Source organism: Scomber scombrus, chromosome 8 (assembly GCF_963691925.1).
Source record: "Scomber scombrus chromosome 8, fScoSco1.1, whole genome shotgun sequence".
NCBI lineage: Eukaryota > Metazoa > Chordata > Actinopteri > Scombriformes > Scombridae > Scomber > Scomber scombrus.
Genome location: NC_084977.1, coordinates 8400597 through 8415217, shown reverse-complemented (window position 1 = coordinate 8415217; position 14621 = coordinate 8400597). Strand labels below are relative to the sequence as shown.

At 41.2% G+C, this 14621-nt stretch overlaps 1 protein-coding gene across 1 annotated transcript; it reads right to left on the bottom strand.

Moving 5' to 3' along the window:
- cc2d2a (coiled-coil and C2 domain containing 2A) lies at nt 1–14474 on the bottom strand. Its single transcript, XM_062424218.1, has 38 exons — nt 14444–14474; nt 14333–14393; nt 14123–14204; nt 13579–13659; nt 13337–13487; nt 12363–12451; nt 12108–12209; nt 11921–12001; nt 11616–11831; nt 11322–11478; nt 11079–11215; nt 10856–10987; nt 9734–9943; nt 9480–9586; nt 9240–9380; nt 8478–8634; nt 8013–8284; nt 7581–7758; nt 7292–7445; nt 6953–7100; nt 6149–6278; nt 5858–6061; nt 5669–5761; nt 5491–5582; nt 4128–4295; nt 3944–4001; nt 3745–3854; nt 3314–3410; nt 3135–3233; nt 2856–3032; nt 2037–2240; nt 1823–1912; nt 1633–1746; nt 1376–1510; nt 1109–1231; nt 965–1023; nt 685–862; nt 1–520 (listed from the first exon to the last, which is right to left on the bottom strand). The coding sequence occupies exons 1-38, from the start codon at nt 14472–14474 to the stop codon at nt 335–337; spliced, it is 5004 nt and encodes a 1667-aa protein (XP_062280202.1). The 3' UTR covers nt 1–334.
- Nucleotides 14475–14621: the final 147 nt, after the last annotated feature.

Genomic DNA, 14621 nt, shown 5'->3' with positions numbered 1-14621 from the left:
TGTAAAAGTGTTTCTGTATATTTTAATGCTTCTGTTCTCCAAGTACGTAAGCGTAGGTAGACAAAACATTAGAACAGCATTGTAAAACCATCCATAATAACAGCAACACAAGCTATAACCTCAAAAATAGCTATTTGACAGTCAAGAAAAGCAAGATGGGATTTAATGCAGGGTTGTTGTATTTGATACTCAATGAGTATCCTCCTCCTATACATGATGAGATATACAATAGTGGCAGCAAATCTAAAAACATAAAGTCTTCAATTTAAATTACTGAAGGTCATTTATATACATACACAACAGCTGCAAAGCACTGTGGTAGAGAAGGGTCACGTCATGTCCGGACAAGTGAGGCCAGGTACACCCACACAGAAAGGACATTATTAGGGTAGGGGTGCACATACACAGCCAGGGCAAACTCCACATTTGATGCTTGAACATTGTGAACTCCTGTGCTGTACACTGCCTCTATGATAGGCCGAATCTCAGAGAATGGTAGATGCAGGGGGAATCCCGAAATCTAAAAAGAAAGGAACGCCTATTAGCTGTTATTTATGACAGGAACATATGGAAGTGACACCATGTGCTTTCTGTCGATCGACATTTTTCCAGAGCAGAGATAATTATTTTGAAGACTGATGATGTCATGTATTTTTTCCTCGCTCAGTTTCTTCTCAGACCTACCCTGTTGTCTCCCAGCAGGCTCTGCAACTCATGACGGTGCCCTTCAGTCACGTCCCGTCCCCCGCTCAGCTCCAATTTGGGCAGGAATTGTTTTAGGGTGGAGGTGCAGTAGCGGTTCCAGCGGGTTGGGTGACGAGGGCGCCACTCCATGATCTTCTCCTTCAGGATCTTCTCAATCCTATGAAGAGTGTGAAATGTATGAGTATGAGAGTTAGTAACTGCAGTGTAATAAATCAAAATGATACTGTTAGATATTAATACTTCAGCTGCCATAACTTGCCTGCTCTGAAGCTCTGCTGCAGCTGCTTTGTCTGAGCGGCGATATACCAGCTCCTCTGGCTAAAAATAATTTCATTGAGTAGAATATTAGATACAGCATTATCACTATACATAATAGGATTACACAGAAAGGTTGAACACTCACCTGTACACTCGACAACCCCGGGTGAGAGAACGATCGGGAGAAAAATGGTTTCCACAAGTTGTTTTTTGTGATGTCAAAACTCATCCTCATTGGTAAGGTGTACTCTTGAATGTTGAACCACATCTAAATGGCAAATCACAATCACAATTAAATTTTTAAAAATTAAATGATTGCTACAAACTAACAGCTTTCACTCAAGAAGAAGAATGAAAAATCACATTGTGAACTGTTGATTTGATGTCATATAGTTGCCTTCTCCTCACTCACATTATCAGCATTGACCAGGCATCCAACTGTTTGCAGTGGACAGAAGCTGTCATACTGGCTGTAGTGCTGACCGCTGCTGGGATTCCAGATCAGGTAGCGGCTCTGCTCATGGGTCAAGACATACGCCGTGGGTCCCTTTTAAATAAAGAGATCAAAAAGTTTAGTGCTGCCTAGGCCTTTACCTCATGTAGGGGTTATGTAATGACACATATACCTGTCAGGAACATCCTCAGGTATTAAAAATAAATGTCACCCACCTCTGGTATAGCAGTACCAATGATAAGCCAGGTTTTCTTGCCCATTGATAGGAAGTAGTTGCACAACAGTACAGCGTGTTCCTCTTCATCACCTGCCAGGAGGGTGAGGAATTGCTACAAAAGAGGATGAAGCACAAGGTCAGTTTGCCATTTCCATCTTATTACAATATATCAGGAAGGGTTCACTCACATCGCAGCTGCTCCACAGGTCACAGACACCAGAAAATGAAACTCTGTCAGGCAGAGATGGGATGAGTGAGACAAATCGAGCAACCAGGGCCTGCGTGGAGAAAGAGAAAGTGTGTCGGTTCAGTAAATCAAATCAGGAAACTCAAGCAATGATGACTGAAGAAGATGAGGAGCCTCTTTTGTTCACTTTAGGCCTGGGTGGTGATCAGACTGACCGTGGTCTCCTGGGTGTTATTGGGGAAGGCGTCCAGTAGCTCCTGTGGCGGGTTGAGTGGCCGGATATAACGTGTGATGAAGACCGTCTTCCCATTGAGATCTATGACCGTGCAAATACAGGGTCGGTCCGGGTAGCCCAGTGCAACATCTCTCTCAAATCTCTCTGCAGCCTGCAGTAAATGCTCCTCCTCTTGGCTGTCAAACTGTGTAAGAGGTCAAAGGTTACTGCGGAAGAATACAGGTCAATGCTATGTAAAAGAATTAAGATGTGGTCATGAATGGTTAAATGAGGCCAATAAAAAGTGTTCTGACTGGCATTTACCTTCACCTCCTTTATCTAGTACATGCAGCAGAGCAAAAGCAAATATGTGAAACAAAAGAATGACAATCATGAGAACAAATGAATACACTGATGCACACTTTTAAAAGCATGACCACCAGATTGTTTCAAAACAAGGGACCCTTTTCATTACAGGGTGAGTAAAGCTTTCAGGTTTGTTTCCCAGAATAGTGCTCTAATAACAGTATTATAAAACAGTAATATCTTTCTATTGTCCACCACTGGGCCTAACCCATATTGTTCTGTCTCTCGTGTTGACTTTCCCTTGTTCTGGTACAATATGGCAACTTTTATGAACACAATCTAATATGGACATCCAAAAAATATATAAAATATAAATTAATAAGCAAATGTGTTAAATATAAAACTTATGTAAGGACACATATGAAGTGAGATAAACTAGCAGACAGTGATGCAGAATGGGCACTAAAAAGCAGACAGAATCTAGCTTTGAGGTTTCCACTTGTACAAGAATCACCTTTTCCCTGATAGACTCTCCAGGCACCAGCTGAGGTTCGATAGTGATGAACATGGTGATGAATGCTCCCTCACTCAGACTTCTCAACGTGTCATAACCGCCATTATTTCCATGGAGCCGCTCCTTGCTGTACCCCAGCAGCACTGCAGGTGTGTTCACCTTGAATGTTCCATCGATCTGTGAGACGGAATTACAAAAATAAATAAAATCATTGAGAGGTTTTTCTGTTAAAGAGGCCACAGCGTCTGAACACAACAAATACACGACAAGGACTCTTACCCTGGACTGAGAATAAATGGTGCTGAAAGGAATCTTGACAGAGCCCAGCCAGTGCTTCTCCACCCAGGTGTGTGTCGACTTTCCTCTGTCTTTGTCATTCTGAGGAGCAGAAGGTGTTCAATTAAAAAAATAACTAATGCAATCCAAGGAACATCTGCTGACAGTAATACTTTACTCACCACTCCAGTTTCATAAACCACTTCATCAAATATGTTGATGAAGACTTCATCTTTGACTGACTGCAAGCTGGCAGTGCTGTAGTCACCATTTGGGGCACTGAAGATAAGAAATACAGTTTAACATTTCAGCCAGTTTTTTAGATTGTATCAGGAATTATAAAAAGGAGCTCGGAGCATATTTCAATGATGAGAGTTATTTCCAGCGGCACACTTCAAAAAGAGCCAACACCTGAATGTTGTCTCCAAGCCGTCTTTATGATGCTGTTACTAACACCTGTGAGCTATTTCATAAGCCAACTGTCATTCCATATTTCACATTAAAGTTGTCTCAAGCACAGACATTACAATCTCCTCCTGCTCCAAAAATGCAAGTACATTTATGTCATGCTATAAAAGACAAAAGTGAAGCCATATAATAAACAGTTGTTCACCTGAATGGCAGCTGCAGCTCCTCATTCCAGCAGGGGTTCGGTCCATCGGCTGTGGTTGTTTGAAGTACTGTGCGCTGGAAGGAAATCTCCACAAACGGTCTCACTTGTACCTACATCACACAGATAACAAGCGTATAATATAGATCATACCGTGCCACTCAAGAGTTTGCTCTTATGTAAGGTTGAGGGTGTATGGTACCTGACTGAGGAGCCAATCACTGCTCTGGAGGGCAGTCTGAGATGCTTGTCCTGGATTACTGAAATAATAACCAATTGAAACAAAGTTAAACATTCTGTCTGCTGTCTAAAAATCATGATAAATCATCATATTTCTGAGGGCACTGGAGATATTTTTTGTGTTCTGAACTATTCTAGTCACTCACTTGCTCTGAGGCCTGCGGGTGGGCACATTGTATGCCCGGATGATGTTGACCAGCACTTTAATGTCTCCGTCACAGAGATTCTGAGCTGTCACCTTCTTTCTTTCTTTCCTCTGAGGTTTCAGTGGCCGCTTAGGTTCGGCCAGCTTGAAAAGATTTAATCCCAGAATCCTGATTGTCACAACAAACAGCTGTTATCATTTTGTAAGCAACCTACAGGGGATTGCAATTGCTCACTCATAGCACTACTGGACGCAAATAAGTAGTAATCAACTGATTGGATGGGATCTTTACAAACGATATTCAGTCCCTCAAGGTATTTGCAATTTTACAATTACAATACAAATGTGTAATGTAAATATGTGATAATATTGTTACAGTAACTATTATACATGATAATTAGCCTAAAATATCCGTGGCAAAATATGTATGAAGCACATTTTTAGAATTAGTAATATTCTAGTAAAACTGTTGCAATTTTACAGCAATAAAACAACATAATTCATCTTGATATTTTTAGAAAACACCCTGGGACTGAATACTAAACAAAGTCTATGGTTGCTAATGTACTGGTACTCAGGGTTCAAACTACTAAGAGAAAAAGAGATACTGGGATCAGGAGAAAAAGAAAGTAAGTCTAAAAACATACCCAGGACCTGCACCACTGTTATACATGCAAAGCAGACGAATAGCAGAAAAATGGAATGGGAAAGATTTTAACATTCACTTTGAATTATGAATGAATAATGTGCTAAGTAACACCATACTGTGTAATTTGCCTTGACGTACATTACTGCGTGAACATCTGCAGAAGTGTCATCCAAGACACAAATTCATTTCTGATTTCAGATTTGATTTTCGTGTCCACGTGTTGTGAAAACCGTTCTAAAAACACAGATTCGAACGGTTCCAAGGGGAGAACGTTACTCAGCCAAGGGAATGCAGTGTTGAGTGTAAGATCAAATAGACCGAAGCAGACAGCAGGCCAAGAAACATACTTACATCAACCTGCGATTTATAAAGGCCCTGTCTCTCTGTCTGATTGGATGATTTGGATGTCGGTTCCACAGTGCAGGGTAATCCAAGTTATCTAACCTTTCCTCTACAACTGGCACGGGGAGTTCAGGCACTCTTTGTAATATTTCAAGCGTAAGATATACAGAAATGATGAATTACAACACAGAAAGTAGTGCTCACTGTACATGTTTGGATTAGTATTGCAGTAAATGGCAAGAAAGAAACATTTGTCCTGTGACACATAGCATGCATAACACAAGGAAGCACAAAGAAAGTCAGTTGTGACAGATGGGAGTTTGAAGTGAGACAGACTATTTAGTCAGTTAATAATGCCTGAAGGTGTGTTTACCCAATGCTCGGTATCTCCTCTTCTATGACCAAGTCAGATAGAAGATAGTGATGCTTGGCAAGAAGAAATCTGTTGATGACTGATTCTCGGATCTGTAGGAAAATGTGAAAAGCATAATAAGTTTTGTGCTATCAGGTGTTGATGTGAAAAAATATTTAAATGAGTTACGTCTACACACCTTTTGAAGATATTTGGCTACTAAGGCTCTGTGTGAATCCAGATGTTCTTTGGTGTCAATTATCTCTCCTTCTTTCAGCCTCTTCTCGTATTCCTGAAATAATTTTTAAACCAAAGAGATGAAAAACAATTTGCTTATAGAGTGAATCATCATTCTCTTATATCGACAGTAAATATACAAAAGGCTGACCTGGAACACTTTATCAGTGACCTCTCTTTCCAGAGCGGGAACACTCTTGTAATTCCGAAACTCTGCAACTTCCTGGTTCCTCAGCCTGAGCAGGCGGAATCTTTTGGACCTATCCAACTCTTCATCAGTCGCAAAGTTAAACTCTTCCTGCAGCTGCTCCAGACGGAAATACTCCGGAGCTGTCACCTCTCCACTGCTGGCCACCTGTGAGAAACACAGATAAAACTGTAAACTGCATGGCTCCTGGATTGTGAGACCTCTTGGTGTTATGCGAAATATTCCGGTACCCACTTTGAGCAGCTGCATGATAGAAGCATTTTTTGGATCGTTGGGGTCCAGTCGTGACTGTGTGGCCCACTCCCCGATTTTTTTCATGTCGTAAAGTCCAGATGCCCCGATAAAGGTGACAGCATCAAGATGACTGACAACACAGAGACAAAAAGTGATTAATACAAATGAAGGTTTGGGTAATTTGCCATTTTTTACCCCATAAACCACAGACTGCATGCACAACTCATTACTAACAACTTAGTTCCAAATAAACTCTATATGTTTTTAGATTGTTGACAGCTGTAGCCACGGGCTGAAACTTATTATAATATGACATAAGACTCAACTTATGCAACTTATTTATTCTTTCAGATAAATGCATAACATGATTGTTGGGAAAAAATATGAATATAAATATAAATATAAATATGTCATAATTCTGCAGTTTCCCGTGACTGCTTGAATGCATTAACATTAGAAATGTTTCCAGAAACTTCCCGAGTTCTCAACCGCATAACAATTTACGGATATAAACATCTGTGGTATGCTTTGGAAGACGGTCAACAGTGATGTAAATCATGCAGGATTTTGTAGATTTAGGGATAAAAACATATTAAACTGAGGCACCAGATGGTTTGTTTCACAGAACCATCTGAGAAGTCGTCCTTGGAAAGTATTTGGAAAAGGGCAGGGACTTTCCAAAAACTTGGCAGGCGATTGGATGAACCATCTGTCTATCACGGGCTAACTTCTCTCTGTTGTCACACCTAAACCCCGCCTGTAGCCACTAGTTCCTCATAGTAATAGAAGTAGTAGAGATACTACCTGTGTATGCCGCCAGGTTGTTGAGACACAGGAGGGGCGAGGGGTACATCATCCTCCCCGATCCCCCAAGAAACACAGCATGACACCTTCCCAGAGGTCAAAAGGGTCTGTTTGTTACTTCCATCAGCCTCGAAGGAGAGGGGCACATCTGAGAGGATGAAAGACAGGGAGGCAGACATAAGTGAAATGATAGGGCTATGCATAACATTGATGTAATACTGACATTTTCAGTTCATTTATATATTTCTCAATAATATATAAATTATTATTGAGTGGGACTAAATTTGCATGTTACATCATTTCAGATCTGAGCTTCTATCAAACGAAGAAGACATTTACCGCTTCCCACGCCCTCGTGGTCGAACATCACTCTCTGGTTGCTGCTGAACTCAAATTCCTCAAGAGGGACGTTGCCTGTCAAGACTGTGGGCTCTGGCACTGGAATGTACACTTGTGCGAGGAGGGAGCACGATGAGCCAATCTCCTCAAACACCTACCCATGCAAAGTGGACAAACACACACAAGAAATAGTGAGAAAAGAACTTTTAGCCACCGTAGTCATCCATGAAGCAAATGTGTGGATTAGACGGCGTACTGTAGCAGCAAACTAGTTGTTTCTATACTCTACCTGCAAATTAATGCTTTGGGGACAATTAACTATCTTGAGGTTGAAAATCTGGCCAAAGTGCACTCTGAAATCAGTGTTGAGGGGCCGGCTGTCCGTTCGGGAAACTTCTTTGTCGTTGTATAAGATCTTGATGAAAAGAGAGCGTCGTGTAACATCTTCTCTTCTAGCTACTTCAGCCCTAAAACAAGGAGTAAATGAAGGTGATGAAAAAGGTCCCTCTATGTTGTATTAAGTACTATCATCTTACTGATTTCAAAACAAGTGAATAAATATGACAGTGGGTGAGATCCTTTCACTAGTCTCAAAGCTGATTCAAAATATTCTTGACACTTATATGCTGAATTTCAACACAGTTTTTACTTGTTTACAAAAAACACTCAACACTCTGTCCTTACTGGCGTAGCAAGACTTTCTCAGAGTTTCTGCTCATACCTGGGGCAAAGTTCACTGGCAGTGATGTTTCCAGATGCAGACAGCTCAGGGACCAGGATGGGCTCTCCTGGTTTCCTGCGTATCTTGAAGGCTTTCTCTCTGACCTGCTGCTCTACTGAGTCAAAGTCTGGCTTCTCTGGAGGCTCTGGCTTTGGGGGGCCTTCTTCAACGGGCCCCTCCGATTCACTCAGTTCCTGAGTATCTTCCTCTTCTTCTGTCTCATCCTGTGACTGTCCTTTCTTCTTCTTTTTTCTCCTCTTCTTTTTGGCTTTCTGAAAAAGGTGAACATCCAATGTGTTTATCAATATACAGGATATACGTGTATGTACACATAAGGAAGAGAAATACAAAATAGAAGATAATTAGTGGGTGCTAATTCACAGATTTGTTTTTGTACAGTAATATGCATTATAATAATGGAACTGACAGACTAGACAGTCAGCTGGGCTGTAAAGATCTAAGCACCTGTTTCCCTCTCCAGAGTTTCCACTCCTCCAGCTGTTTCTTGTACTCAGACAGCTTTTTCTGGTAGTCCTCCTCGCTCTCTGCCTCCAACTCCACAACCTCTGCCAAGATTTCATCTTCGAATTCTCGCTCATCTGTCACACGATCAACAGTTTCCCTGGAACAACACAAAACAATCATGACGCAAGAATAGACACAGTATCCTCTTTGTAGGTTCACAAGCTTTAAGTCTGTGTTAAGCCAATACCTACATACTCTGAGATAGGTAATTATTTATCCTGTTCATACTGGCCATTTCTAATGGGCTTTCAGTGTAAGATTAAATGAGGCGTCAAATTAAGTGGCTATCTATCAAAGTTACTGTATCTTTGTTTCCCTGGACATCGTGTCTCTGTTGAGCTGCAGAGGAAGGATAGTAACAAAAATGTGAATTTTGTACAAGAAAAGACCGTAACTCAGGAACATATACACTTTATTTGACTAATTTAGATGACTGAGCCCTCATATCAGCCTGAAAGTTTGAATACACTTTTAAAAGGAAAAAAGGAACAAGGAGAGTGGATTTAGTCCAAACATGAGAACCAGACTATTCATGTAAGACAGACTTGAAAAATTATCATTCTGTCCTTTTATTAAACTCTGTGGAGCAGCACCAGACATGGACACTGTCTAACTACACAATGAACATGTTCTACTCTACAATCCAAGAACAAACTGTGAGAGATCACAGTAATAAGATTTGAGCTTGACTTCAGTGCTTACCTTCTGAGATAGAGCTTGTAGGGAGTGTTGGTGAACTTCTGAAACTCTCTCAGGGCCTTGAGCTCCTTCCATACTTTAACTACATTCTTCAGAAGAGTCCTGTCTTTCTCCTGCTCGCTGTCTCGCAGCTGCCGAGTGTTCCTAAGACATGAACGGGGAAGAACGTACAGTAGGGTAAAGGTTACAATCATGCATGTAATTGTGCAGATTGTATCCCATGGTACAACCTGCCAAACTCACCTAATTTCCAGACTGTACTCAGATATCCGCTGCTGCATGGCCTGAGTGAGGCTCTGCCCGCCGTGGATCTCAAGGATGTTTCTCAGTGCGTTCCTCAATCCGTTCAACTGCAGCAAACAAGAAACACAGAATACATTAAATACATGTGTGGCTTGTTTTAGTAATACAGAGAATTAAAGATTTTATTCAGAACTGTGGCTTCACACACAGTGATTCAGTACTTGGATGATAATTGTGATAGCTGTGTAGTTTACCTTGTCAGTGAGGTGTCCTGTGACGTTATTGTGCTGCCTGGTGAGGTGCTTGTCATACAGCTGGGCCAGACGGGCCCCCAGGACGTGTTCGCGACTGAAGAGTGGATGATGAGAGAAGATAAGTCCCGAGACATCAACATCAAGCTGGTAGTCTCCCTCAGGGTCTGCTGCACCAGCAATGTACAGATTTGCATACTTGGATTTGAGTGCCTGGGGGATAGAATAACATCATCCATCATGCAAGGTTCTGGAGGAATAATGATCCCTATGAAATATGACTCAGCACTTGTGTGAATCTAAGTGTGTGTGTGAAAGCTTAAAAGGAAGCATGAAATAGCTGGTGAGATTGATAGCATCCATCAGGGAGCGCTGTAATAAAAAGTCATGCATGACACACAATGTGCGATAAACACCCCAACTGAACTACAATGAACGCTCTGTTTTCTTCATGATCACATTTGACAGCTGTGCTTCTCTTCTGAATAAAAAAGAAAACAGGAACACGCTTCCTTTCCACACAGACACTCCCAACCGGTGAACCACATCTGAACACTGTTTTGGGTGCGTTTCAGAGTTTAAATGTTTTTGTCTCTACGGTCAGTCACACTATTGCCAAATTTGAGATGAATGAATATACACACACACACACACAAAATAGCACACATCGATGACTATGATTCTGGCTTTTCAATAGATGGTGTACATATGATTTAAACTATTCTGTGTCATTTCTAGCAGAGATAAAGGGTTGAGGCAATATATATTTTTTTAAATGATATTCAATATCTTCAATTCAATATATTCAATCTTCTTTAAAATTAATTTCACAGCTTTTATTTTTTTAATGCCCACAGTGCTGTGTTGGAATTTTAATGTATATTAAATTGTCTGTAGAGATGATACCACAAATGCCTCCGGCTCTGCCCTCATAACAAACACCCCTCCTTCCCTGTTCCTTTGTACCAAATGCCAAACTGCCCTTTTCTTTTTCAAATTGGCAAAGGGAATCAAAAACATTCGAATATGAGGGAGCCACAGTGCTCTCAGTGTATGAATGCACAAGGCGCTTTAGATATGGCGAATGAATGGAGTGATGGAATAGAGAGTGGGTGTGTGTCTGACCTTCCTGTGCACAGTGTGCAGTGCGGGGTCCAGGTCCTCCTCCATGTGAAAGAGAGGAGGTCTTGTGGATGATTCTTTTATTGGGTCAGGCAGAGCCATGATTCTGCCATCATCTCCAAACCACTTTTTTCCCTTGATAAATTAAAAAGAAGATATATTTTAAAGACTGCCTGGTTAACACCTGAGCACTAGTGATACTGATGAGCTATTCGGCTGACGTTACCTCCTCCATTTTCAAAATGCGGTTCTCCAGAATGTTCTCATTGGTCAGAGACACAGGGGGCCTCTCTCCTACGTACAGGCCCTCATCCTCCAGATAACGGGGCTTCATGTTTTCAGGCAGTTTAATGGAGGTTGGGACTGTGACAACGATATATAAATGATTTAAAAGATAGTTGACATCCTGGAGAATAGTGTGGCAGATATTACAATATTTGAAAGATGTGAATCATTCATTATAGAATACCTGTTTGAAAACTTGGCGTGTATAGGACTTCATTTTCTCTCTGAAAAAGTTTTCGGTACCCAGCATACTCTGCTTTCTTCACTTCCAAGAAGTCCTGGGATGATTGTTCAATGACGAATAGATCCTCTTTATCTTGCACAAGAGGAGCTTCTTCACCCTAAGGTGTGACAGAAAACAAGGGGCACATGGAACAATATTTAGACAATTATTGAAAAACTCTCATTACATAATCAGAAAAATCCATTAGTTCTTACAGGTGGCTCATTTCTTACAATATCAACATCAGTGTCTTACCTGATCTTCATTTTCATCTTGGTTATCTTCGTCGACTTCAGCATCTTCCTGCTGTTCAATTTCCTCTTCTCCTTCATTATCTCTGTCCTCTTCTGTTGTTCCTCTCTGCTTTTGTCTTTTCCTACTCGTCTTCTCAGTCTTATCTTCAGGATCTGGCTCAAAGCTGAATGTAAAGAAATTGTAGGCCTCCTCCGCAGTCGGCAGGCCTTTTTCTGCCTGCGTTTGCGATGAGTAAATAAATAAATAAACACAACGACATAAATCATTTGTACCTAAAAGGTTTGCTATCTTGTTACAGGCCTTACTCGTCTTGCTGATTCTCGGAACTTGACCCTGGTGCCAAGTGACAGAGGGACATCATGTCTGCCGTCCCTGTCTGAATCACCCTGTAAAATAGTGAGAGTTAAACCACCGGTCCTGCTGGATTGAATTACATGGGTACTGTCATGGTTAGAGGGATCCTACACCGCCACGGTTAAGGTAGCTGCTCACCTCTCTGTCAAACCTTGTTACGGTGTCTCTGTCTCTGAGGCTCTGCAGGCGACTGGGTGGCTCTAGAGAGGCCTCCTGTAGCTGGAGGCTCTCACCTTTAGACTGAAACACAGAGGCTATACATTATACATAAATGCTTTTCAGCTTGATACTTTCATCCTGAATTTGCAATTACACTTATTAAAAGTGAGTGGATTTTGGAATAGGATAACATTCAGGCTCTTATTAAAAAACAAACAAAAGTGAGGTGCTTACCCTGGCCGCTCTCAGCTTCTCCTCCAGGCGCCGTGTCACAAAGTCGTCTAATTGTTGAGAGCTGGAAGTGTGAATTATTGAAGAGTGACCTGGACAAACCAATCACAAAACAACAAAGGTATAGAGCTGAGTATCAAACCTCAGTGCTTACTGGCAAAATTAAGCTCTCATAATATATGTTGGAGCCTGTCCTCCCTAGAAAAACGCTAGTTACATTTGAATGACAGACACCATCTAGAGGCTGTAGTAATTATGCTCTAGGGAAGTTCAGACGATGCTAATATAAGGTGACCTACTTATAGATAGATAATAAGATGGCAAAAAGTGGCAAAAGCTGCAGGAAATCATTGTTTGCTTCCCATTTCCAGTGTCATCTCATTTTTTACAACCTCAATGTAGTGTTTACTGTTGACATGATGATGACAGTTGCCACGTTTAACCACGTTTCAAGTGATCCTTCTAACCCAAACCATGATCTTTTCCTGACCCTATCCAAGTGTTTTTTTGTGCCTAAACATAACCAGACCGTAACCACAGCGTTGTCACAACATAAAACATAATTATTTGTAAGATTTGTAAGTGATTTATAACTGTTTTGTAAAGCGGCATATTACACTCCAGAGGGTCGGGCAGGCACAAACGAATATTTTTAGAAGACATGTTGATTTGTTGGCATTGAGTGCTTGGTCAGCATCTAAATCTTGTCGACTCATTATTTGATAAAATATTTCTGGACTTACAGTTCCAGTCAAAAGTTTAGACACACTTTCTCATTCAAGGGAATAGGGAGGTGTGTCCAGCTGACTGCTACTGTAAATTACAATTTATTTTTTATTATTTTTACACTTCATTTGAAATATGAAAACAAAATGTTATTGGTACTAATACAACATTTTGAACAACACCCAACCATAGAACTGTATACACTATTAGCAAAAGTGACAGGCAGGTTTAGCAAGGACATGGAGGCCCACCTCTCTGAGAACCAGTTGGAGGTCTTGATGAAACCACTGAGTCAGCTGTCTTATCAGCTGATCCCTCATCTTCAGTGTGGTGCTGGATGGTGGAGATCTCCTCCACATCACCATCTTCATCATCATCCTGGGTTGTAGACTGTTCAAGCAGCTAATATAAGTCAAGAAAAAGAGCAGTGGTTAATAAACAGTTATCAATGTAATGGCAGGAATAGGATTGAGGGTGCCAGAGGAAGATTTACCCTTTTCTTCCGCCTCTGTCTTTGAGCTCTTAATGTGCGTTTCAGAGTCTCTCCTGGGTCTTCCTCGCTGCTTTGAGGGTCCTGGTACAACACAGCCATACAGTCAAAACAAACTGTACCCATCAACACTCATAGTTTGCACACTCACTGCTAAAGCTGTTAAAAAGGCTCATTGGCAGTTAAGTGGAAAGGAAAGAGAGAAGGAAATTGGTGTTGAGCAGCCAGCAGCACACACATGCGTGCAACTATACAGCCTACAGGCTCAACTACAAAACACACACACACACCAACCTTCAAGTTTTGTCGTCTCCTCTCACTCAACTTGGTAGATGGAACCAGAGCCTATCAAGTACAATTACATTTACTAAAGTGTTAGCAGCTCTTCTATCTGTGTGTTTGACTCTGAGCTGCTCCTCCAGGTCATGTTGAGTGAGTCTTGTTTAGTTTCTGCTGGATGAACTCTACAACAAGGCTAACGCTACTGCAACAAAAGCAATATATTATCATGTTTATCTGGACTAACATAACTCATGTATAACTTTACCTGGACGTCGTCTTCATTTCTGTTTTTTACCAAAGTGCCTTGCAAAGCTCGCCGCTTATTGCGCAGTTTTTCTCGGATATCACTACAACAGAGAGAGAGAGGGGCAGCTTCCGTTAGCTTAGCTACAAACCTAAAACAAAAAGTGACATTTCTGAGACGTATAGCTACATTAAAGTGGTTTAAAGTAGAAAACAAGAAGGCAATAACTACCTTGAAGAAGCCAGGGTGACGACTGTACTCCTCTGTGAAATAACAAATAGCAGAAAGCAGCCTGACTATCGCCGCAGTTGGTTTTGAATGTATTATAAACCAGTAACGTACTGCAATGTTTGTATTCCTGCTTGCGTATCATTTGCACTGTGGCTAATTCATTTATTAAAGCTAATTATTTTCTCTCGATACGTGCCAAACTAGCGCCGTTTCTGCTGCCTAGTAACGAGATAAACTACTTCTCCACCTACCTTGAAAGAAATCCAGTGTCAGCTGTTTTAGATTTTCA